Below are 26,286 nucleotides of genomic sequence, written 5' to 3'. Positions count from 1 at the left end.
TCAATTTTTTTAAGGGGGAGAGGGAGAGGAACTGGAGACTGGATGGGTGGTACGGCACTGGGGTAGGGTTGCAGAGAAGTAAGTAGGACTTTCTACTAAATGTCAAACTTTTGATCAGAAAGAGCCAAACTTTTACATCATCTATTTTAAGAAGTTAAAGATTAAATAATCAAATAAATCCTAGGTGAAATGGATATTCAGTGGTATGAAGGGTATTTAGAATATGTTCTTACCTAGGCACTCTTGGATCATGCCATGTGCTCACACCAGTCTGAGTATGTAAGAAATACACCTGACCTTGTTGTGTTGTCCTCTGTTCTGTAAAATTAAGAAACACTAATAATAAAAACATATTCAGAATGTCCAAATCAAAAACAGCTATAAACACTAGGATGATGTTATATTAATAGGTAAACTCTCCAAATTACCAATCAATTTTATTACAAAAGAACTGCTTTACAAATCACTTGTTCTGAACTCAGAACACATTTTCTCCTGGAAACAGTCTTATAAATGGTGGTGAGGGTCACAGCCCAGCTATTTAAAAGCCAACTACACTTATAATGTGGCTCAAATATTAAACATGTTGCAATGGAAAATAGAGAACAAGATTGTCACAGTACCAATAATTAAATAAAACAAACATGAAGAAATTATCTTTTATTTGTCTTAAATGTGGAGCCTAAGGGAAACAGAAGGGCTCAGAGGAAGAGGCTAACCAACTCTGGGGAGATTCTCAGGGATTTGCAGAAACTTTCAAAGAGTTTGCAGGCTGGTAATGCTTTTTTAAATTATGCCTAATTTTATATCAAAATTTATGTTTTTTCTTTCCTTGAGAGAGGTGTATTCTCAAGACTGCATTTGGACTCAAACAGAAGCAAAAAAGATGGAATATAGAAGAGACACCCTATAGACTAAAAGAAGCAATGATGGAAAAATAATCAAGTTAGGAGCAGGAAGACTAAAGAGCACATATGCCTACTGGGGAAAAAAAGCCGCAGGCAAAATTAGGTCAAAGCCCTTGGGGAGAGAGTGAGGAGGTCAGGGCAAAGAGAAGGAATCTGTGAAACGGTTTCTTCGGTGGTGGTCTGTAGTCTTTATTTACTTATGTTTTCAAGCAACAGAACTAACTTTTTTTTAAAAAAACAAAATCTAATGAAAAATTCCAATATATGAAACAATAAAACTATTGCTAATATTTATTAGTATAAATTTGTTTATAAACCTGTAATAAAAATCAATTTAAACTTTTAAAATTATAAATGTAAAAATGTTTAAAACTGGTTCTAGATGACAGCTGCAATAATTTCAGCCTTGATACCCACTTACCCCTATGTTTTTGGTTGTACAAAAAAATTTTTTTTAATCCAAATCATACAAATATTGTAAAAGTATTAACCACCCCCACTCCAAACCACTTGCCTTATAATCTCAATTAAAAAGAATGCCAAGAGATACTTGATTCTAAGGTCTGGACATTAATAATAACAGCTAAATTTTAACTTCTCATGAAATTTCATTTATTTCTTGCAACAAATCTACATGGTTGGTAATAATATTTTCCCCACTTTATAGTATAGAAGATAAAACTGAGGCTCAAACAGGTTAATGTGCCCAGCGTCACACAACTAATATATAGCAAAGCCAGGATATGAACCCAGATGTTTCCCAAGCCCATGCTCTAACCACTGTGCTTAAGTTAACCTGTGTGGCCTAGCTCAATTAATGGGAAAACTTGGGTTTTTAAAAAAATTAAATAGTTAAAATACTTAAAAAATAAAGTAAGAATGATGCATTTGTGTAAGTTTAAAAAACATTCTGGAGTAAAAATAAAATACAAGTTAGATCAGGCAACTCCCAATGTTGGTCACTAGGTGTCATCATCAGCCCAGAACTGTTTATCTAGAGGCTGTGGAAAGGGCAAGGATGTTAAGTAACTTGGTTAAGCTTTTAGCAACAGAGGAGAGAACAGCTGAGGTCATACTACAAGAGTTTAGGAAGTTCTGTATTCAACCATGAGAAGATTCATGTCATCTTTCACATGGAATTCTAAAATTTAGGAAATTATATAAGATTATAGTACTTTTACACAAACACAGAAGTGACTAAATCATTTACAATAATCCAATCACTCAGATAACACAAAATTATAGACAATACAAATACAATATATAAATACCATCAGAAATATGCTTTTTAAATTATTTCTAAGTATGCACGTCTAGAAAATTACAAGTCTGACTTCAGATTGCCATTATCAAGAAAAACACCATCTCACTTTTTACAGTGCCTGTTTACAAAGCAGTCTCACATTGTTTCATATGCTTCTCACAACCTTTGCGAAAAGGAGAGGTATCATTCATCTCATTTCATTGTAATTGGGCAAAAAGCTTAAGGTTAAACGACTAGCCCAAAGTCAAAGTGTTGTTAGTCTTCTACCATTTCAAAGACTTTTCAAAGTTGGGGAGTTTTACATTTACTTAGATTTTCATGCAGAATTCCTAAACCCAGATTAATAACTTCTTTAAAAGTTGATTTTCTGGCTTCTTAGCAAGCTGAAATCAGTAAAACACACTTTATTTTTCCTCTGCTAGTTGTCATACCATAGCCTTCTGGTAGGTCTGGAGGAGTATGTAAATGTGTCCTGCTCATGTAATTTCTATGTCGTTGTGACCTGACTCTCCTCTCTGCCAGTCTGGGATCTGAAGACTGTCCAGATGTTGCACCGTTCGTTCCACTAATTGGAGTGTTCTCATCAACAAAACAGCTAAGAGGTCTGCCAGGACTAGAATATTCAGATGCTGGTCTATCGAAAAGAAACAAGGAAAAAAAGTTACTCAACTCAGATACCAAAAGCAGAATTTTATAGACAATGTATGTACAGCAGTAACAATCACTTGTAAGAAAACGGAATGATTAATATAAATATAATGACTCAAGAACTCTCAATAAAAGCAAACCCAAAGCCTCAAAGCACCAAAGAAACCCAGGTGATAAGCAGATTGTCAATTACGTATTCAAATCACTTTATATTGATTTTAATTACATTTCATATGAAATCCGCATATATTTGTAGATGTGACTATGAGCTCACCAAGCCTTACTTGGCTTAGCCACAGGTGACCTCAGACCTGCGTCCCCACCATTCTCCCACTCTGCCTCTGCCACATTGACATTCTTCCTCCTCCTCAAGTTTGCCATGGTCGTTCTACCTTTAGTGCTGGAGAGTAGCCCTTCCTTCTACGTAGAGTGATTTTTTCTCCTATTCTCCCTAGGCCAGACTCTTTTTTGTCATTCAAATCTTAGTTTAAGCTTAAATGTTGCCTCTAAGAGGTCGTTCCTGACCTTCACATCTAAAGTAGTCACCCAGGCATTTGACAGTACCTCACCTTACTTCCTCAGCATGGCAGTTACTTCTGATATTTTTCTCATTTGCATCCTTGTTTTCGTCTGTCTTCCCCCACTAGAATATTTACTGAGAGAAGAAAGTCTGCCTAGTTTGTTCCCCACCATATGTATTCCCTGCACCTAGAGTAGTGCTTAGCATATATTTAAGAGTAGTAGTTCAATAAATATTGAGTGAATAAAGGAAAGATAGTCTGTCTCTTCAAAGAGCTTCCAGTCTCTTGTAGGTCATCCAAACTAAGAGGATAATTAAGCGTTAATTTTTAAACTAACATTTACAACACAATCGACTTTATACATGTGGAAATTAAAGTCAATTTTATCAGTTAAATGAGAAGGAAATAGACTTCACTAAAGCACTGACACAAGTACACATTTATTTACACTCAGATATGATAAAAATAGGTTCTTTGACTTCCATATAATCCTTGGCAGTTTAATACTAGAAATCAACTCTCAAATAAGCACTTTTTAAAATGGCAAAATAAGCTAAGCTTTCATCTGAGAATCACAGTATAATAGAGAAAACTTTGTGGTTCAATGAGTTAAGCAATTAATCCCCAATAAATAAAAGTATAGCTAATGAGAAGCATTTGATGTTCTATGTCTGGTGCCAGGCCTGCTCAGGGGAAAAAAAAAAAAAGTAGAAGGAGCAAAACAAACACTGAGTAGAGGTGGCAAATAAACTTTTTTCTTATTCTGAAAAAAAAAGGAAATCCAGCCACTTATCCTATTCATTTTCAGTTACTTACAGAGCTTTCCTTGAAGCTTTCAAAACTTATCTTGCATCCCCATGACTTTACACGTTAAGCTCCAGGAAGGCCTTTCTGCCTTATTCATGGTTATAGCCCAAATGCTGAGCACAGTGCCTGGCATATAACAATTTGGTGAACTGAATGATAGCTGTTACCACTACCCTGAACACTTTTTATCACCTTCCCCTTACCTGGCTAAATCCTCATATTCTTCAGGATTTAGTTCAGAGACTCTCCTCCTTCAGAGTTTTCCTTTGCAAGTTTTACCATCTTGCCCCCAACTCTAAGTCAGGTGCCCCTCCATATGGTCTCAGAGCATCTGGTTCTTATCTTGGTCAAAGACCTTACTGGACACAATATAATCATCCCCCAACATTACTGAATAAATGGAGATCCTGTATACATATTTTGTTACAGCCGTTCAATAATGGACTCAAAAAAATTTTTTAGAGTCCCAGAAATAAGATGACTTCTCAATGTATTCATTTAACTCACCTAATAAATATTTACTGAACACCATCACAGGCCATGGAGCTACAGGATGACCTGCTAAGCAACCTTTATTAAAAATAATAATGGCAGGGCTTCCCTGGTGGCGCAGTGGTTGAGAGTCCGCCTGCCGATACAGGAGACTTGGGTTCGTGCCCCGGTCCGGGAAGATCCCATATGCCGCACAGCGGCTGGGCCCGTTAGCCATGGTCGCTGAGTCTGCGCGTCCGGAGCCTGTGCTCCACAACGGGAGAGGCCACAACAGTGAGAGACCCGCATACCGCCCCCCCCAAAATTAATAATAATAATAATAATGGCATTTGCTATAAGATCTATTGATCTAGAGCAGTTTAAACCAAGAAAGGCAATCTGGTAAAACTGACAGATAAACAGATAGGGGACTTCAGGAGGGCAAACAGCATAGACCATGGGAAGATACTTATATGTTCTTACCGTGTTGGGCGTTCCCATTGCGTAGTTCTTGTTATGTGGTTTAGGTACTGGATTCTTCCAGAGGCAGTTCGCCTTTCTTCCCAGCTTAAATAAAAATATTAAGAGATAAAGCAGTAATAGGAAGCCGGACATGGAATGTTTTTGGAACAAGCCAGGAAGACATTTGCTGTTATGAATCAGGAATGACAAATTGAAAAAGCAATACACAGAATATAGGAATTGTTTCAACTTATTTTAGAACTGTACAATATGTCTTCTAGAATTCTGAAGCTTTTAAAATATTTATACTGAGGTGTGACTAATATTTTCCATCAGCCAAACTGAGAATTTTTCAATGATGTCAACAATGCTCAATTAAATTATACTAATTTCTCCAGAATTTAATGGGGGAAAAAAGGCCATACTAAAAATAAAAATTATACATAATTTTAAAAAATTAAATTTAACTAGAAAAGTATATAAAAGCTTTTTAAAGCATTTAGCCTACCCAAACTAATTTTTTTAATCTTCATATTTTTATTTTCTCTTACATATTTTCTACTAAAAGTTATGAATTTTTTTTAAGTATAGTTGACACACAATATTATATTAGTTTCAGGTATACAACATAGTAGTTTGACATCTATACACTACAAAATGATCACCAAGTCTAGGAACCATCTGTCACCATACAAAGTTATTACAATATGGACTATATTCCCTATGCTGTACATCATATCCCCGTGACTTATTTTATGACTGAAAGTTTGTACCTCTTAATCCCCTTCACCTATTTCATCAATTTCCCCTCCTCTCCCTCCCCTCTGGCAAACCAATACAGAGTTTGTTCTTTGTATCTATGAGTCTGTTTCTGTTTTGTTTGTTTGCTTTATTTTTTAGATTCCACATGTAAGTGAAATCATATGGTATCTGTCTTTGTCTGACTTATTTCATTTAGCATAATACTCTCTAGATCCATCCATGTTGTTGCAAATTACAAGAACTCATTCTTTTTTTATGGCTGAGCAATATTCCAGTGTGTGTGTGTGTGTGTGTGTGTGTGTGTGTGCTCGCGCGCGCACGCGTGCGTGTGTGTGTAATACATCTTCTTTATCCATTCATCTATTAATGGACACTTAGGCTGCTTCCCTATCTTATCTATCTTCCATATCTTATCTATTGTAAATAATCCTGCAATGAACAAAGGGGTGCATATACCTCTTTGAATTAGTGTGTTCATTTTCTTAGGATACATACCCAGAAGTGGGATAGCTGAATCATATGGTAATTCCGTTTTTAACTTTCTGAAGAACCTCCCTACCATTTTCCACAGTGGCTGTACTGATTATATTCCCACCTACACTGTACAAGTGCTCCTTTTTCTCCACAACCTCACCAACACAGGCTATTTCTCAAACTAATTTTTTAAAAAGCAATAGTGCCACTTCTTCTTCAATATCTTATTAATTCATATAACAAAAAAATTAGGCGAGTGACTATGTTATGTTAATATTCCACCAAACCACTGGCAGAGGTTTGGAGGCCTTAAACAATAGAAAATAAAAAGATGCTGAACAGGTTTTTTCCCCTGTGATTACAATTATAGTACAATAATGTAGAACAAATTTAGAATAAGCCGTACAACTGTTGTAATCTCTCAATACTGACTAGTTATTTCATCCTAAACTTCCCCTTCAAAAGTACCATAATCCACCTCAAATCCATAAAAATTAAGATATATCAAGAAGCTAAAATGATCTATAAACAAATTATAGCAATTTTTAACAGCTTACACAAAATGAGCAAATACCATAGCTTAGATTTGAAATTTCATGTCAAAAATAACTTAAAACTCAACCAATTATACACTTAAAATGGATATAGTTTATTGTATGTAAAGTATACCTCACTGAAGTTAATTAAAAATACTTTGAGAATTAAAAATAAAATCGGTAAGGTTTCAGAACTAGTATGAAACAAAGATAGAGAGCAATGATAAAAAGCATAAGCTTTGGAATCAAGGCTTAAATCTGTGTTCCAGTTCTGCCATTTCTATGTGGCCTCTGGCAAAATACTTAACCTCTCTGAGCCTCAGTTTTGTAAGTCTGTAAAATGCATGAGGGTAATAATAGTAGTAACAGTAGTAGTAGTAATAGCTAATTATTTATTAAGCACTTACTCTATGCAAGACATTGTGCTATGTGCTTTACATGAATGATTTCATTTAATCCTCACAAGTATTGATGGCGTATATACTATTATCATTATCCTCTTTGATACATAAATATAAACCAAAGCTTACAAAAGTCAAATAAATTGATTAAACTCATAAAGCTAGTAAACAGAAGAGTAAGGATTGGAACCCAAATGGTCTAATTCCAGAATCACATTATGAGAATTAAATGATCTAATGAATATCATGTAATGATATATATGTAATGATAAATGATATAAAGTGCTTATAACACTATTTGACACTTGCAGGCTCAATAAATGTTACTATGTTATTGTAATTACTATTACACAAATTCTGTATCTCATCCCTCTAAATAGAGCAATGCCTCAGATTCAGCATGCCTTGTTTTGAATAATTAAATCAATCAAAAAAGTTTTCCTTTTGAATATATAATATTTACAGGAGATTTAAATTTGTCAAGAAATTTGATTTGTCTCCTAGTCAAAACTCTTAAAAAACAAATGTAACATATCTAATTCATGGCTTATTTTACGAATTTGTTGTGATAAGATCCCTCACTAATTTTCTAAGTACAAGGAAAACCTAGATTTTGGAATTGATCAGCAAATTTCTAAACTTAAATATAAACACCAACTTATTTCTCATTATTTTAGGGATATTACCTAATGATTTTTGCTTACCCATCTGGTAAATCATTATCAAACAAACGACTGCAGTCCACAACTTGTCCTCCTGTGCCTATTCGGTCTCTGGACTGAAGACTTACTATTAAACAACAAAAACATTACTAAGAGTCACAGAACTAGAAAGAGTTACTGCAATTTAAAATATTTCTCTTTGAAAGACACCTGTCTTCGCTTATTTTAATACTTAAGAACGAACTCTTTAGTTTCTACTAAATTCTGCAATTTTTTTTTAAATTTATTTTTTTTGGCTGTGACGGGTCTTTGTTGCTGCACGCAGGCTTTCTCTAGTTGCGGCGAGCAGTGGCTACTCTTCATTGCAGTGAGCGGGCTTCTCACTGTGGCAGCTTCTCTTGTTGCGGAGCACAGGCTCTAGGCACACAGGCTTCAGTAGTTGTGGCTCGCGGGCTCTAGAGCGCAGGCTCAGTAGCTGTGGCGCACGGGCACAGCTGCTCTACAGCGTGTGTGATCTTCCCAGACCAGGGCTCAAACCCGTGTACCCCGCACTGGCAGGCAGATTCTTAACCACTGTGCCACCAGGGAAGCCCCTGCAATTTCTCTGTCCATGAGATTTTTCTCTTCAAGGTTTTCTACACTTTATCATGTTCATGGAGGAGAATCTAACTCCTTTATTCCCATCCTAATGGGGCAACGCAAGGCCACTAGTGCACTTAAAAAGAGGCATAACACATGAAAGGTATATTTGTGTATTCCATATTTTTGAGTTTTTAACTTCCTTCTCAATCTAAGAATGACAGGAATTATGAATAACGCTGTAGTGTAGATATTTCCCTGCAATAACCAGAATAGGGCTTTTGTTATGATGCTACTTTGGCAACTCTCTATGAACCTAATTCATTGCCTTGTAAAGCTAAGTCCTTCAAGTCCTTCCTGTAACTAAAACCTCTCTGATAGGTTCATATAATGCAATCATGTTATTCTAAATTCTGCTCTATAATGCAATGGTAAGGTTCCAATTGCCTGTTACTTCTTTAAGAAGCTTCAAAGGAGCCCACCTCAGTGCCCTACCATTCTAGGTACCTTGATCAAATCTCAATCTATCAATTCTTAAGATAAGTCTCAGGAAATTTTATACAAAGGGGCCAATTCAAGATAACCCCACTAGCCCACTAAATGCCTTGAGTAAGGTAACAATTTTTCCCTTTCTCCAATCAGTGCTACACTACCATTCTATTTTTTTCAATTAGTAAAGATTACTTTAAAACTGCAAAGCATTAAACTGGTTTTTCTTACTGAAAAACCAGTTTGAGAATTACTTTCAGAAAACCTTAGTATCATCTATAAAGTCTATCTCAGTGTCCTACTATATTTGTATACTTGTAAAGAATTCCTTCCTAAAGGATCAAGAGTTCTTCATATTAGGAGCCTATTTTTTACATTATTTGTATTTTTTTGCTTTTTTAAAAAATTAAGTTGTCCTAGATTCTGCATCCACTATTTGAATAATTTTACATGACTCATTTAATTCATGCCAATACAATGAAGCTACAGTTACTGTACTTTGATTTTAAAGGTATTTAGAGTTTAGGTCAGCTTAAATAAAGCCAAAATTCACATAACTTTCAATTCCACACTTACCTACTATCTGTCCTCTAACTGTATCATTGTCATTTGGCCCAAGTTTGCATAGATCCAACCTCTGATCTATTTCAAATCAACAACAGCAAAAGGCAAAAAATAAGTTGGTATCAGAGATTCTCACATCTACAGAGTGATAGTAAATTTCTACAATCCACTGGAAATCAGACCAATCATTTAAAGAATTAATCAAGTTTTAATGATGAGACAAATGTTTAAAATTCTCTAACTGCATACATAATATTAGTATAAATGTCTTGACAAAAGTTTTGACAAATTCAGATTTCAAAAACCATAAGACACTGGTGCCAACATGCAGTATTTTCTCTCCAAAGATTTCAGAACACTTCAGTCTAAGTCTTAGCTTGCCACTTAATAGTTTTGTTCTTAAGCAATTTATCCCCAAGTCTTGATTTTCTCGTGTATAATTGTAGTACTTACCTCCTATTAAGGATTAAATCAGATGGTTATGTAAAACTCTTAGCACAGTACCTGGCACATAAGTGTCCAATAAATGTTAGTTGTCATTGTTATTTTTTATCTAACCATTTCACATAACTCCCACACACACAAAGTAAGTATTAATAAGAAGCCAAGTATAAACTAACATAAGGGTTTGAGTTCTGGTACTAACTCATTTAGAAGCAGCTCACTTCTTCTCTCATGCATCATCTATAAAACAGATATAACACTGGCCTGGTTAGTTACAGTAAGGAACAATGTCACCCACTGCATGTTGGTTTTACTTTGATTACAGCACTTATAACTGAATTCTCTTTATAGCTGTATGCCATTTGTCTACTTAAGTAAATCACGAATTGATAAAAGGAGGAGACCATATCTTAAGTTTTTATATTCTCCACTCCAACCTGATAGAATGGAACTACACCAGGTGCTTAATAAATATTACTATACATCAAAAAGGTCATATAAATTACTGCAATGAAACATTCACAAGCAGCAGAAAGAAAATCTGTGCCCCACCTAGCTTATTTTTCCCTTTGCAAAATAAATGGACACTAATAAGACAGCTATACAGTGGACTTGTGCGGAGCAATGCCTCTTCTGTTCGCTCCTTCTAACGTGTCCTGCTCCCTCTGCCAGCAGGCCTTTGCCCTTGCTTCTCAGAGGACAGGATTCATGCCTTTTTCACCTTTCTATCACTGGGGTTTCAAACAGTACCTGACACTTAAAAGGTTCAATAAATGTTGGCTAAATTGAACCAGAAATAAGATCATACATACAACAAGTCTTCAGTTTGCCTGCTGCATTGGGTTAGAATAACATGGTTCATTTAGTTTGTTTGTTTTTTGGGTTTTTTTGGCTGCACTGTACAGCATGTGGGATCTTAGTTCCCCAACCAGGGATCAAACCCATGCCCTCTGCATTGGAAGGCAGAGTCTTAACCACTAGACCACTGGGGAAGTCCCAAAAATTGTTCGTTTTTTATATGCTAGACCTTTTCCAATCCCAACATCTTCTACCTCCTGTTGGTCACCCTGTCAACCCAGAAATATAAGAAATTCTCCGGTGCCTTTAAATTCCCCTCAGAACTTCTAGCTCAATTTTCTCCTTTTTACTTTTTAACAGCAATATTTTTATAACTGGGTTGTGCTATCATACTACATTAAAAGGGATCATCTCTTAATATTATATATCTAACATTCAAAGCTAAATTCAAACTATTTTTATTTATTAATTTCCTTAGCTGGAGTCCATGTGAATTTTTGCTTAGAATAGGCATCTGGACTACAATCCCATGACAACAGCTAGCAATATTTTTTATATTATATAAAAAAGAATTCTGTAGAAAAAGAAAAAATTTTTCTGTTGAAAAAGATATTTCCATCTATGTCCCAATGGAAATACCCCCCAAAAGATGCTCTGTCATCTGGTTACATGAATTACACATACACTAACAAGTCAACTTGTCAACCCAATATAGAAATTGCTTCTAATGTCTTGATCTTGGTCTAATCTTGTAAATGACCAGTTTGGTGAAAAATTAAGCTACAGTTAAGCAGTTAATACAGCTGTCTTACACTCAAAATAATGTCTTACCTTTATAACTTTTAATTTTTCAGAGCAGTTTTATATGTCATTTTTATTCACTAATAATTCCCCTTTAACTGTTACATTAAACACTCCAATGATCTAAATAAAACTCCCTTTATCTCACAAATCCACCTAAACCAGAGATGAGTGCTAAGTAATAAAAAAGACATTTAATACTTTGACACCTTTTTACTTTTTTTTTTTTTTGGCTGCATCACACTGCACGGCTTGTGGAATCTTAGTTCCCTGACCAGGAATTGAACCCGGGCCCGAGGCAGTGAGAGCACAGACTCCTAAACCACTGGACCGCCAGGGAATTCCCTCTTTTTATTCTTCTGGATATCAGTCATTTCTTAGCACTTATAAATTCACTGGATACTAAGTATCAGCTCTGATTCATTTCTAGGTTTCACATATTTAAAATGTTTCATTCTTTTTAAAAAGTCAACAAAGTAAATTTAGACCAGAAATTTTTACCAATGTTTCAAACACACACAGGAAATTAAGTTTTTAGACCCCTGCCTCCCCATCAAAAAATACACATACGTATATATATTTAAATATGTATATTTAAATTTTTAAAAGCACTAGTATCTACTCACAACCAGTGTCTTTGAGGCGGTTGATGGCATTGGAAAGAAGACGAACACAACCAAGAAATCCAGCACCTTGTTTTTTATGGATCTTCTTGTGATTCCATACACTGATCGTAACTGAATCAGACTTTCCAATATACCTATATAAAACAAAATGACTGCATGAGTAACTTGGCAATTATGAGTAGTTAGTATAAAATTTTTCTTTTGTTTTTGTAGTCTAAAGTCACAAATGTTTGAGTATGGCTAGATAACGCAAAATATGTTTGAATTCAGTCTATCCACAGGACTGAATTTAATTTTTTTTAATTCTAAAGTAAAATCTAAAAAGAATTTTTAATATATTCTTTATCATACCTGCCACTCTCAGACTGAGTAACAATTTTTGTTAGTAAAAAAAAAAAAAAAAAAAAACTATTTTAGTAGCTAGTGTCAAATAACCCTATGGAAGTTTATGATTATTTCTTTCCAAAAACAAAAATCTTAGAAAAACTTTTATCACAGTCACATTTTAAATACACTTCAATGACATGACCTAGTACCTCAGCGAATACTCAGTTCATTTTCAAGAGGCATTGTCAAGGCTGACAGACCAAAAATCTGACATACCTGTTATGTTTTAAAATGCTGTAGAACAAAAGCTGATTGTAACGCTTTTCCCCTGCTTCTCTCCTGTATGCAGGCCTTGAGCGAGCAGGACTCTTGCAGATTTCACTTCACTGCCTGCAGACAAGCAGAGCAGGGGAAAGCGTTACTATTACTTGTCTGTGCATATACCTGTAAGTATGGAGAAGCTCTACCACAGCCAATTGTTAACATGGTGTCATCCCATGCGAAAATATAATAAAATAACATAATTATATCAGTAGAACCCTAAATTTCAATGACTCTAAGAGGTCAAATTTTTGGTCCAGCAACCTTGACCTTAAACTGTCATTCAATAAAGCAGTAATATCAGAAAAATTCACCTGGTATATAAAAAAGCCTAGACCACTTAAGTAAGGACTAAAACTTTTTTAAAATAAATTTATTTATTTATTCATTTATTTAATTTTTGGCTACACTGGGTCTTCGCTTCTGCACACGGGCTTTCTCTAGTTGCAGTGAGTGGGGGCTACTCTTTGTTGCGGGCCACAGGCTTCCCATTGTGGTGGCTTCTCTTGTTGCGGAGCACGGGCTCTAGGCGCGCGGGCTTCAGAAGTTGTGGCTCGCGGGCTCTAGAGCGCAGGCTCAGTAATTGTGGTGCACGGGCTTAGGTGCTCCGCGGCATGTGGGATCTTCCCAGACCAGGGCTCAAACCCGTGTCCCCTGCATTGGCAGGCGGATTCTTAACCACTGCGCCACCAGGGAAGCCCTAAAACTTTTAAATGAGTAATGTGAAAGGCACACTTGAGGCCCTGGATCCAGCTGTGTTAAAGCATGCCTACCCTTCTAGACTTTTAATTATGCAAGCTAATACTTTTTTTAAAATTTAATGTTTATTTTATATTGGAGTATAGTTGATTTACAATGTTGTGTTAGTTTCAGGTGTACACAAAGTGATTCAGTTATACATATACATATATCTATTCTTTTTCAGATTCTTTTCCCATATAGGTTATTACAGAATATTGAGTAGAGTTCCCTATGCTACACAGTAGGTCCTTGTTGATTATTTTATATATAGTAGTGTGTATATGTTTAATTATGCAAGTTAATACTTTTCAAAAATTAAGCCAATTTGAATTTCATTTCTGTTGCTTGCAAATGAAAAAATCTGGACTAAAATAACATTCAGTATGCATGTATCACTTTTCAAATAGACCTAAACAGACTTAACTTGGCAAATATGTACCTGCATGATATGTAAAAATTCTAGAATCAGAATCAAGTATTAACCAGCTAAATTGCTCCAAACCAAACATTAAAAAAAAAAAAAAATCACACTAAATCAGTTTCCCAACTGATAAGCCTGATATACAGGTATGCTAAAATATTGGTTCCCTGAGGGCTTAGAGCAGCCCACCCACCAATGGCTTAAGCGTCCTTTTGGGAGGCTGGATGTCAAAGCCCAGAGACACCTTGGGAACATACACTGAAGACAAGGGAGCTTCTGTCAGCCTGTATCCTTGGATGACTGTGTGACAGTGTCTTGCTTCCCTGCCAAATGGACCTTATATACAAAATATACTTCTGTTGTACTAAACCACTGAAAATGTGGGGTTGTCTATTATATCTAACCAACACAAGGGACAAATCATAAAGGGCCTTGTCAGCCATAGTATGAACTCTGACTTTTACTCTAAGTAAGACAGGAAGCCAATGGAGGATGTGGAACAGGAGAGTAACCAGATTGATATACGTTTTGACAGGATCATTCTAGCTGCTGTGTTGAGAAAGACTGTAGCAGCAGCAAAGCTAGAAAAGCAAGGACTCTAAGGAGGGGGTCCATAGAAAAACCACAGCCTGTGAGCCAAATCCAGCAAAGGGTTTTTAGTACAATTTCACTTTTTTAGTACAATTTCACTTTTTTTCCCCAAGGAAAAAAATTTTTTAAGTTTGAAGGCCATATTAAAAATACTTACAATGCCTGTATCTCTCCATTCACTTTATCGCTTTTCTAACATAAAGTTATTTTCTATTTGACAGCTTCCTTCATAATCTTGGAACTAGTTTCTTTGCCATTCTTGGCTCCCTCTAAGCCATTCTTCACATTACAGCCAAAGTGTCCACTCTTGGATATAAATCTGATAATAGCATTTCCCCACTTAAAACACTTTCATTGCTCCCTACTGCTTTTAAGAGAGTATTCAAACTTATTAATAGGCTTTCAAGGACCTTCATGAGCTGGCTCCTGCTTGCCTCTCACTGCTTGTCTTTTACCAGACTCCCCTTACCTTACATGTGAACTTACCAATGCTGCCTCTCTGAACTGTTTTCAGAATCACGTTGTCTTTCACCTCTGGGTCTTCACACAGACAGCTTTTGCTTAGAACCTTCCCACCTTCTCCATCCTCAAGTTAACTCCTATTTAGGGTATAAGCCTAAATGCCACTTTTTCTAGGAAGCTCTCCCCAGCTCCTAAATCTGTGTCAAGAAGTTCTATGTATTTCCACAGCACCCTATACAGATTCTCATCACACTGTTTATACTTTCCTATTTCTTGTCTTTATATACCACGTGGCTGTAAGCTTGGAGGACTATGTCTTGTTCACTGTTGTAGCTGGGTCCCTGGCTGAATTTAGATCTGATTGAAGCTAAAAGAAATGGCTTTAAATAATCTGATCAAGGGAATTCCCTGGTGGTCCAGTGGTTAGGACTCTGTGCTGCCACTGCAGGGGGCACGGGTTCGATCCCTGGTCAGGGAACTAACATCCCGCAAGCTGCGCAGCACGGCCAAAATAAGAAAAGAAAAGAAAGAATCTGATTAAGAACTCAAAAGCTTAGCTACATAGATAGTAGGTAAAGACAAGTGGAACATTTGGAAGAAAAGCTGATGTTGATGAAGCATGAAATAGAATGACTGTGAAGCTTAAAAGGCTAAACACTTGGAAAGTCAGGATATCAGGACATTTAACATGTTTATAACCTGGGAGATGTTCACAAAACAGGAGAAGTTTAAAGAGCATATGATAACTGAATTAGCAACCTGTAGAAAACTGAAACCTAAGCCTGCAAGGAGCAATAGACTCCCTGAAACAAGATTATTACTGCCACCAAGCCCCGAAATATTCCCAAACTGTAAGCCCAATATACTCCGATGGTGATGATGAGGCTGAAACAGAATGATAAGTCAAAGTATTTAAAAGGAATGGAAAGTGTAAATCAACTACACCTCAATTTAAAAAATAAAAAAATAAAATAAATAAATGGAATGGAAAGACCTCCTGAATCCTTTCCCCAACCTAATTCATCCTCAAAACGTGGCAGCACTCAGGGAAACTAGGCACAGCTGAGGGAGGAGGTGAAATTCTGTAATAAAAACAGAGTATTAAGAAGAGGTTAATCTAGTGAATGGAGAGACCTCCTAGCATCCCTATGCCGTTCAGATCCATGAACACAAGCATCCAGGAATACAGCCCCCAGGAAGGAGAGAGAGAATTCTGTGCAGAAAATGTCACAGTTACTCCTGATTACCCTACCAAGCTGATCAGCTCTACCCATGGGTAGAGAGTTTCCAATCAACATTTAAGTGCCTCCCCTTAAATATAAAGACAGAAATACAAACCAAACTAAGAGAAAAAAAAGGAAATCTGAGAAAAGAGAGGCAATACAACAGAAAAACACTACAATTATAATACTTCTCTCATCAGAGAAGATATTGCGTCTAGGAATAAAAGTTATGAAAAAGGAACAGTCAGAAAGCAAAATGATATTGGAAATTTAAAATTTGAGAGCAGAAATTACAATAAATAGGAATGCTAGAAAACAAAGTTGGGAAAACAGCCCAAATATTTCATGGTAGTTTTTAATTTTTTACTAGAACAAAAATTTTTTATTATAACTTTTTTTTTTAACTAAGATAAAATATGAGAGAAAAAAGATAGGACAACTAAATGATGATCAATTCAGGAGGGATAACATCCAAATAACAGGAGTTCTCGAAAAAGTAAAAGAGAGAAAGAAATACAATGGAGAAGAGGAAATCATCTATAGATGATTAAATAAATAGAAAAGTTTCTCATAACTCAGGAGTTTAAGTATCCAGATTAAAGTCACAGTATCTAGTACTATATTTCAGATATACCAAGTCCCTCATTAAAAAATTTAACATTGGGCTTCCCTGGTGGCGCAGTGGTTGAAAATCCGCCTGACGATGCAGGGGACACGGGTTCGTGCCCCGGTCCGGGAAGATCCCACATGCTGCGGAGTGGCTGGGCCCGTGAGCCATGGCCGCTGAGCCTGCGCATCCGGAGCCTGTGCTCCGCAACGGGAGAGGCCACAACAGTGTGAGGCCCGCGTACCGCAAAAAACAAAAAAACAAAACAAAACAAAAAATTTAACATCAGGCAAAAACAGCATACCCTGAAATCTTCCAGTGGAAAACAACAATCATGAAGGACCAAAATCAGGATGCCATCAGCAATACTCTAAACTTGCGATGTCCAAAATGGTAGTCACAAGGCACATGTGGCTACTGAGTACCTGAAATATAACTAGCCCAAACTGAGGCACTCTGTTAATGCAAAACAAACTCCTGAGTTCAAAGACTTCGTTGTTTTTTGGGTTTTTTTTTTAAAGGCCGCACCACGCAGCATGCGAGATAGTTCCCCAACAAGGGATTGAACCTGTGCCCCTGAAGTGGAAGCGCGGAGCCTTAACCACTGAACCTCCAGGGAAGTCCCTCAAAGACTTTGTATAAAATAAACAAAAAACAAACAACTCGATTATTTTATTTTGATATCATGTTGAAATGAAGATATTTTAGATAAATAAAACATATATTAAGTTTAATTTCATCTGTTTCTTTTTACTTTTTTTAATGTGGCTACTAGAAAATTTAAAATTACAGATAAGCTCCCATTTGTGGCTCACATTGTATTTCTATTCAGCAGTGCTGATCTAGACCTAGAAGACACTGGAGTAATGTATTCAAAATTTGAATGGAAAGTGATGTCTCACCTAGAAGTCTATACTCAGACAAACTATCAACCAAGTAAGAAGACAAAATATATCTTCAGACATAAACTCAAAGAAATTTTCCCCATCTTTGTACTCTTCCTCAAGATAACAATGGAAGACATACTTCACCAAAACAGGGAAGTAGGGGCTTCTCTGGTGGTGCAGTGGTTGAGAATCTGCCTGCTATTGCAGGGGACACGGGTTCAAGCCCTGGTCTGGGAAGATCCCACATGCCGTGGAGCAACTAGGCCCGTGAGCCACAACTACTGAGCCTGCAGGTCTGGAGCCTGTGCTCCACAACAAGAGAGGCCGCAATAGTGAGAGGCCCGCGTACCGTGATGAAGAGTGGCCCCCGCTTGCCACAACTAGAGAAAGCCCTCGCACAGAAACGAAGACCCAACACAGCAAAAATAAATAAATTAATTAATAAACTCCTACCCCCAACATCTAAAAAAAAAAAACAGGGAAGTAAACAGAAAAAAAAGAAGTCATTGGACTTAGAAGAGAGAAACGAAATTCCCAACATAATGATAAAGGCAAGTTCCAGGACAACTGTGCAGAAGGTCTTAGAGAACTACCAGTCCAGACTGAAGTAAAGCATAGAAGCTCTAGGAGGGCTATCTCCAAGAAGAAAACAAAGCCAACAGACTATTTCATGTGGTGAACATAAATAAGCAGAGGAGACCTTCAGTACTGTAAGAGAGTTTGTGAATTTCTTAATGAGATGGAAAACTAAACAAATGGCAAAGTTAGACAGTTATTAACTTCATAAAAACAGAAGTTGTCAAGAAAGAAAATGTAATCACTGCACACCACGTGACTCAGTTATGAATATTTACATGATCATAATAGCATAAACACAGAACAATGATGTAACCGAAAAGGTTCAAATAACTATACAGGAGGACTGGGAGAAGGAAAGGGTCACGTGGATGTTGTAGGAATGGGATGAGAGATAGCAGCTGTAAAAGCTAAATCATTTTCTATGGTAGAAAATGTAAAAATAATACCTAACACGAAATAAATATATATTTATATTAAATGCTATAAATAAGCATGATATCTAGAAGCAGAAGAAAATTCTAGAACAAACAGCCAAAGGTATTGAAAACAGTTACCCTGAGAATTGGAATCAGGAATAAGAATGGGACAGTTAACTGCATTTTCCCATTAAAAGACCTACAGTATCATCTGCTTTTTTAAAAACAGTACATATGCTACTATGATTAAAATAAAATTTAGAAGAAACCATTCATATAAGAAACAAAAAGAATGCCTATGAGTGTACTCCAATTATGATTTCTGATTTATACTTATAACTGACCTAAAGTGAATTAATACCTTTATTTGATTGAAAAAAAGGTGTGTGGGGGGGTTGCTCTATACTGTGTATCCATTTTGTTCTTCATGGGCTTATTAAGCATAGCTCACCTTCCAAAACCAGCTATCAATAAGCCAAAGTACTTTCACACTAGGTTTTGCATCCCTCTGTGAGGACCAAATCACACCACAGATCAAACTCAGATCATATTCAGTGATTCTTTTCAAAGACTATGTCAAATAACAGTGATTCCATGTTTCATTTCAAATAAATCGTTTAAACCTACAGGTCATAATGCTGATTCCATTTTGGATCAAGTGTATTCTTCACAGTATCTGTAGAATGGCACTGCCCAGATCCATCAACCACCACCTTAGCAAATGGATCAGGAAGCCCTGTGGGGAAAAAAGGGAGGGTTCTTTTTTAATTAAAGAATATTTTGACATGGAAGATTAATTAAATAAAGATTAATATTTGCTACAAAAGATTATTCCATTCTTCATAAAAAGTTTAACGATAAGCTATAAATGAAAAGTGGTCCATTTTAAAACTAAGATTAAAGTTAACTCTACATTAAATATCAAAAACTACATTTTTTCTTGCTCCTATCTCAAAACACGCTCAGCTTAAACTACCAAAGTCTAGAGGTTACTTTATAATGTGTAAGTTATCATAGATCTTTACCAGCCCTTTAACCCCAGAAAGGTGAATGCTTAAAACATCCCTGGCTCTCTTAGAGATTTCCCACGGTCTCCCTTAGTAGCTCATTTAAAGGAAAGAGCTTATTAAAGTTTTCACACAGTAACACAGGCTACAGAGATATCAAATTAGCCAAAAAGTTTTAATGATTAACTATCATGAGTGATGAGAAACTGAAACAAAAAATTTAATATCCTGCCTTAAAAGAGAATACTATCTAATTGGGAAAATTAAAACACCATACACTAAAAACAAAAAACCAAAAAAAACTCCTGAGAATAAACAAGTTTTTGACCATACTGATTATAAAGAAAGCACTTATAATACTATGTCAGGCACTATTCTAAATGCTTTACATATGTTAGATCTCTTAATCTTCAAAATTACCCCATGGAGTAAATACTACTATTCCATTTTAATGATGAGGAAACTGAAGGCAGAAAGGGGTTAATTAACTAGCCTGAGGTCACCCAGTAGTAAGTGGCAGAGGCAGGGTCTAAAGTTTAGATTCTAAACCCATGCACACACAATCTGGTTCTTGATTTCATGCACTTAACCACTATGCTGTATCACACCTCTCATTTACTATGTAGTTCAACAGTGAGTACAAGAGCTCAGAAAAGCAGGAGAACAAGTTGAGTGTGAACAATAGAAAAAGGCTTTCTTCTCCCCCGCCCCCCCCCCCCGCCTTTTTGAGGGGATGGGACTCATCTGGGCTTTAAAGGACAAACAGGAGGCGTTCCAAGGAGGGTATAACAATATTTGAAGGACTTTGAGGGGTTTAATCAAAGCATTTGTGCTAAGGTGTAAAAGTAAATACTGTTGGAGAGATAAGACGGATCCAGTAAGAGAGGCTTAAAAGTCAGAAAATAAAGGCTTGGAATGACTGAGGTAGAGAACAGGGAGCCACTTTAGACGCTTGAGCATGGCTGTAAATACACTGTCATATTTGTCTACTAGTGGTATTCAGAGAAGGAAAGATTAAAGGTACAGATAAGCTGTTGTTAAGCTTCATACAGTAGGATGAAGAACGGTAGGATGAGTAGAATTTTAAAAGTCAGGGGATGAAGGTGGAACTAAATAAAATATTGGAGACCACAACAACAGTTTAGATGTGAGACATACTGAGATACTGTAAATTTCCTAGGGACAGCTGAAGACACTAAAATGAAATGTTGGTAAGTGTTGATAATCGCAGAAATTTTGTACCTTGATATATCTATGCTAATTTTTTTTAAGTCAAGATACTAATCTGCCAAGATTTAAGGCCAGACAGAAATCACCTAGCCAGTTTCCCACTTCTATGATTCTGTGATCTGTCAACTTCAAATAAGTAAGAAAAGACTAATATTTAAGAGTATTAAGTATTTAAGAAAAAACCTGGCAAGTTAGCGTAGCAATCTATTTAACTATATTGTTTAACTAAGTTTAGCACTATTCATGTTAGTATTTCAATAATACCTAACCATTTGTAGATGTGTCTAATGGAAGAATACTTTCCCCTCTACCTTCAATAACATTAAGTATTTTTCTCCTGGGAGGAATCCATTTTATCTTGTTCTTTTGATTCTACCATCTAAACAAATAAACAGATAAATGTATGTCTGCAAGCAAAAACAAACAAAAATCACATTTCTAGCATTCCCTTTAGATGGTGCTTAACTAGTTAAAGAATTAGGACTGAGAAAAACAACATTTTCCACACAGAAGTCACTAGGTGTGGCTTCCAGATCCTTATTTAAGTATGAAAGTCTAAGTCCCATCCTCCTATGTTTCCCTTCTGTTAAATAATACAAAATACAAGCTCTATTCCCTAACAAAAAAATACCTAGGTTTCAACTTACCTGATTATATTATTCTGCAAGAATTTAACTTGAGAGCCAAGTTCTTCCAGTGTAGTCAAAGATATCAAGTTTTCAGAAGTTAGTGAGACCTCTAGCGGTAAATATGAAGTGGCTAAAGTATTTTTTAAAATTTCTCCCCATCATTTCTGAGTCATATAAAATAGCTAAAGCTCAGGAACTTCCTCACTACACTAACGCACTTAATGAGCTGCAAATAATGAAACAAAAATTTCAACTTAAGAGTTACTTACCAGAGAAAATAAAGCTTTATTTTTGATTGGGGAAGAAAACATACATTCAACCAACCATGTTGCAGCTCACTGACTTCAATTTGGCCCCTATACAAACCTTAACAAAGTACCTTACACACAAAGTTTTTACTTAAACGTTGCATAAAAAATGGAAAGAATTTGATACTAATAAAAACATTCTTTTAAAAACACAGATAATGGATAAATGGATAGATAGGTGATAAAGTTAATGGCAGAATCTAGATGATGGGTATTCACTGTAAAATTCCTTATATGTTGCTATGTGTCTGAAATTCTTCCTGCCAAAATTTTGGGGGAAGGGGGATGTACTGTACTTTTATTTTTAAAAGCCAGTAAGTTTGAAAATAGTTCCAAAAAATGCGTTAGCAAAACTTTTCTCAGCAAAGGTAGATACCCTGGAATAAATAGTATTATCTCAAAGTATACAAATTCCAAAAGACAACACATGGCACTGCATTTTTTTCTATAGTTAAATATATTTATATATACACATATATATACTCAGCCTATAGTCATGCTTCATATTAAAATTTACATTTCCCATTCAACACGATTTAAACTGATTTACAAGCAAAAACAACTATATTACAGTATCAATAACTGCATTCTGATCAATAAAGGCACACTCTCACTCAAATTTGATTAAGAGATTTAGGAACTATTATTTAACTCTTTCTCTGAAATTAATGTGGGCAACCCTCAACTTATAAACAGATCAAAAATAAATATAAATCTATCACAGCAGGAGGACCTCCGCCACTGTGAACCTGCGGGATATTCCATCCTTGGCTGAGTCCCTTCTGAAAGCCTCAGGATTGGCTTTCCTGTTTTCCTTTCCAGGGTCATCAAGTGCTTTTTCCATTCTGAGTTTTAAAGATAATCACACAATTTCCCCTAGTTTTCTTATCCCTGAAGCAAGCTCACAACTCAAGAATTTTTATCAATTTTTACTGCTTACAACAATAAAAAAGGGGAAGATTTCCTTCTTTCTTTCACGTACAACTTAAGGACAGATAAAGATCATATAACTGATAATAATCGGCTCTCAGGGGCTTACAGAGAATTAGAGTAAGATTCCTCTAGATTTCCTAGGAAAACTGAGACAAGGATATCTGATATTTTATTGGAGAAGGTGTGTCTTGGGACTCTAGGGGAAGGAAAAGAATTTGGGAAGGAAGGCTAGGAGACAAAACTGAAGAGTTTGTCTTTCAAACCAGACCAGTTGTCTTGGGGAGTATAGAAGCTCTAAGAATGTGCACTACTCACTTCCCTCCCTCTTCTTGTCACCTGCCTATCCAATCCCATTGGCCACTTTGCAGTCCCACTAGGATAAATCCTACCTTGGATCAACCTTAAGGAGGGTAAAAGGAGTACACATTGGCTATTAGGTTATTAGCAACAGGGATGAGGTGGGTAGTTCAGCAGCAGCCTGTGAAGATAACATTAATTGGTGGCAGCAAGGAGAGAGGTCACACTGGCCTCTCCTCCTGCGACATGCTTTGGGGTAGAAGGCACATGGTACATAAACTGAAAACTGCTTAATTATGTCCCAGATTATCCTATTTAATTGCTTTCCCATATAAGCATAATTTTTCAATTACATAGTTTATGCTATTTTATAAACTTTAATTCAGGTTCTACTCTAGGAAGACTAAGTAATAAAATTTCAAGTGGAATGAATTAAGTATGATTTAAAAATATATCAAGAGCTTATTATTCTTTTAATCAAACACTTGAAAATTAACTAAGTCAGATATTAAATTAGACAGCATACATAGCCAGTTTTTGCTGGCTGATAGGACCTGAATCTAAAAATCTAATGAACTTCTCTATTTCTAACTTCAAATATTTTTACTTATCAAATTTTGCTGGCTTAAAACGTATGGACACCAAGGGGGGAAACTGGCGGGGTGGGGTGGTGGTGGTGTGATGAACTGGGAGATTGGGATTGACATATATACACTAATATGTATAAAACAGATAACTAATAAGAACCTGCTGAATAAAAAAATAAAATTCAAAAAAAATTTTGCTGGCTTGGACTTTTTTTTTTGTTTTACTGAAAATCATATCTTTTTTAATATATTTATTTATTTATTTATGGCTGTTTTGGGTCTTCGTTGCTGCACGCGGGCTTTCTCTAGTTGCGGCGAGCAGGGTCTACTCTGTCTTTTTTTTTTTTTTTTTTTTTTTTTTGCGGTACGCGGGCCTCTCACTGTTGTGGCCTCTCCCGTTGCGGAGCACAGGCTCCAGACACGCAGGCTCAGCGGCCATGGCTCACGGGCCCAGCCACTCTGCGGCATGTGGGATCTTCCCGGACCGGGGCACGAACCCGCACCCCCTGCATCGGCAGGCGGACTCTCAACCACTGCACCACCAGGGAAGCCCAGGGTCTACTCTTTGTTGCGGTGCACCAGCTTCTCATTGTGATGGCTTCTCTTGTTGCGGAGCATGGACTCTAGGTGCATGGGCTTCAGTAGCTGTGGCGCACTGGCGCAGTAGTTGTGGCTTGTAGGGGCTCTAGAGCACAGGCTCAGTAGTTGTGGCACATGGGCTTAGTTGCTCCACTGCATGTGGGATCTTCCCAGGCCAGGGATCAAACCCGAGACCCCCACATTGGCAAGCAGATTCTTAACCACTGAGCCACCAGGGAAGTCCAAAAATTATATCATTTTTACATAATAATTTAAAGCGAATGTGAAGTATAATATTATAGGGTAAACACACACACGTGAGTGGTACTTCCCAATCTTCCCTCGCAAAACTTAATCCTAAATAAAGCCACAAAAATTTTCACAACAGATTGGCAAAGAGACTGCAAATATGTGAACTAAATGTCTGTTTTGGAGTCTGAGACATAAGAGATTCTACGATCAAATGTGGCAGAGATTTCTTTCCTATACTCTGGAAATTCCAAGCAGGCTAAATGACTTCTCTTCCTTCTAATGACTCCTGAATGCATGGGTAAAATTTCCTATAAAATGTTAGGGGAAAAAGTGCTTACGAAATAATCTCAAACCTTTTCTAGAAATCTAGTAGTATGCACACCTTCAATATACATTACATTCATCTGCATATACACACACGTTTCACACAAATATGGGGGGGGTGGATAAAGGGAAAGGGGCTAAGGAGCACAAAATCGTCTTTAAAACATGTGATGCCAAAAGCCTCTGAATCAAAGAATTCATAAAACAACACTGAGTATATTTCTGAATAGAGAAATCCCTAAACCAGAGAATTCTGAAAATGCTTTCCAAAGAATCTACACACAACATACAAGATTTAAAGTTAATTTACTTACGGAAAAAATCCTTTTTCACCAAGTTTTTTGCACAGAGTACTGTAAAGGAAACAAAAAATACATGGGAAGAATTAAAATGGTGAGACTGCATTGTCAAAGTTTCATTTCGAAACACTGAAAATACCAGTGAATAATAATTAAACACTAACTATAGCAAGGTATGAAATATGATCACAATCTTTGATTAAAGACTAGCAAAAGACAGTTGAACCAGTGGTGGCAACTTCAGCAATGATCACCAGTAACAGCTGAGGGCAAGAAAGTTTTTAAATCTGGTATTCTAATAAAGAACTACTTCCTGTCTTCCATCAAGATCTAGTCTCAGAGTGGCTTAGTGGCAAGGGAAAAATATAGTTCTAAGGAGGAAATATGTAAATTGGGTGTTTTTTATATATATATATATATATATTTTTTTTAAGGGTAAAATAATTTTATACTGAAGAGGATCACAAGAAAACAAAGCTTAATTGATACTGGTGACAATTTTTTAAAAAATGACATTCTGTTACTCTCCATCTAAACTCCACAGAAACATCGGCTCAATGACAAGAGAGATCTACTATACCTTCCAAAAATTAAGTTAATATATTGAGATAGCTATCCCAAATCCACATTCTCTGGATTACCTTGCATTAAATTATCACTTACACAGTGATGGCTGCACAACCTTGTGAATATATTAAAACCATTGAATTGCATGCTTTAGAGGGATGAATTTTACAGTATGTGAATTGCATGTCAATTTAAAAATCACTGTTTATACAGTCATTAACTTCTTTAATCCAAACTTGTTACAAGTGAAGGGAAACCACCAATTTCCATATATTCATATTTTAATTTATAAAATATCTATGAAAGTAATGTTGGGTTAACTTCTACCCACTTCTACTCACAGTTTAAATGGTCTGTTCAATTAGTCACACTTATTGGAAGTTTAGTGTATAAAAATTCATTTAACATAAACCTTGGGAACAAGTCTAAATATAATTAATCGAAAAGTTCAAATAAAAATAATTTTGAACACAGATGCCATC

The 26,286-nt window shown here is 36.2% G+C and overlaps 1 protein-coding gene across 2 annotated transcripts in view; it reads right to left on the bottom strand.

Moving 5' to 3' along the window:
* SMURF2 (SMAD specific E3 ubiquitin protein ligase 2) overlaps nt 1–26,286 on the bottom strand; it is a 116,960-nt gene that overhangs the window by 26,181 nt on the left and 64,493 nt on the right. Inside the window, exons 2-9 of one of the 2 annotated variants that reach the window (XM_082860473.1) lie at nt 25,253–25,291; nt 19,420–19,528; nt 12,218–12,351; nt 9,561–9,626; nt 7,959–8,043; nt 5,103–5,186; nt 2,604–2,806; nt 234–318 (exon numbers count right to left, since the gene is read on the bottom strand). In XM_082860473.1, coding sequence (XP_082716599.1) covers nt 234–318; nt 2,604–2,806; nt 5,103–5,186; nt 7,959–8,043; nt 9,561–9,626; nt 12,218–12,351; nt 19,420–19,528; nt 25,253–25,291 — 805 coding nt within the window. Of the gene's footprint in view, nt 1–233; nt 319–2,603; nt 2,807–5,102; nt 5,187–7,958; nt 8,044–9,560; nt 9,627–12,217; nt 12,352–12,820; nt 12,924–19,419; nt 19,529–25,252; nt 25,292–26,286 lie in introns of those variants that run through there. The other variant, XM_082860474.1, reaches the window with a different exon arrangement.

This window comes from Leucopleurus acutus (genome assembly GCF_964270905.1).
Source record: "Leucopleurus acutus genome assembly, chromosome: 19".
NCBI classification, from domain to species: domain Eukaryota; kingdom Metazoa; phylum Chordata; class Mammalia; order Artiodactyla; family Delphinidae; genus Leucopleurus; species Leucopleurus acutus.
This window is presented reverse-complemented; position numbering and strand designations above follow the sequence as displayed.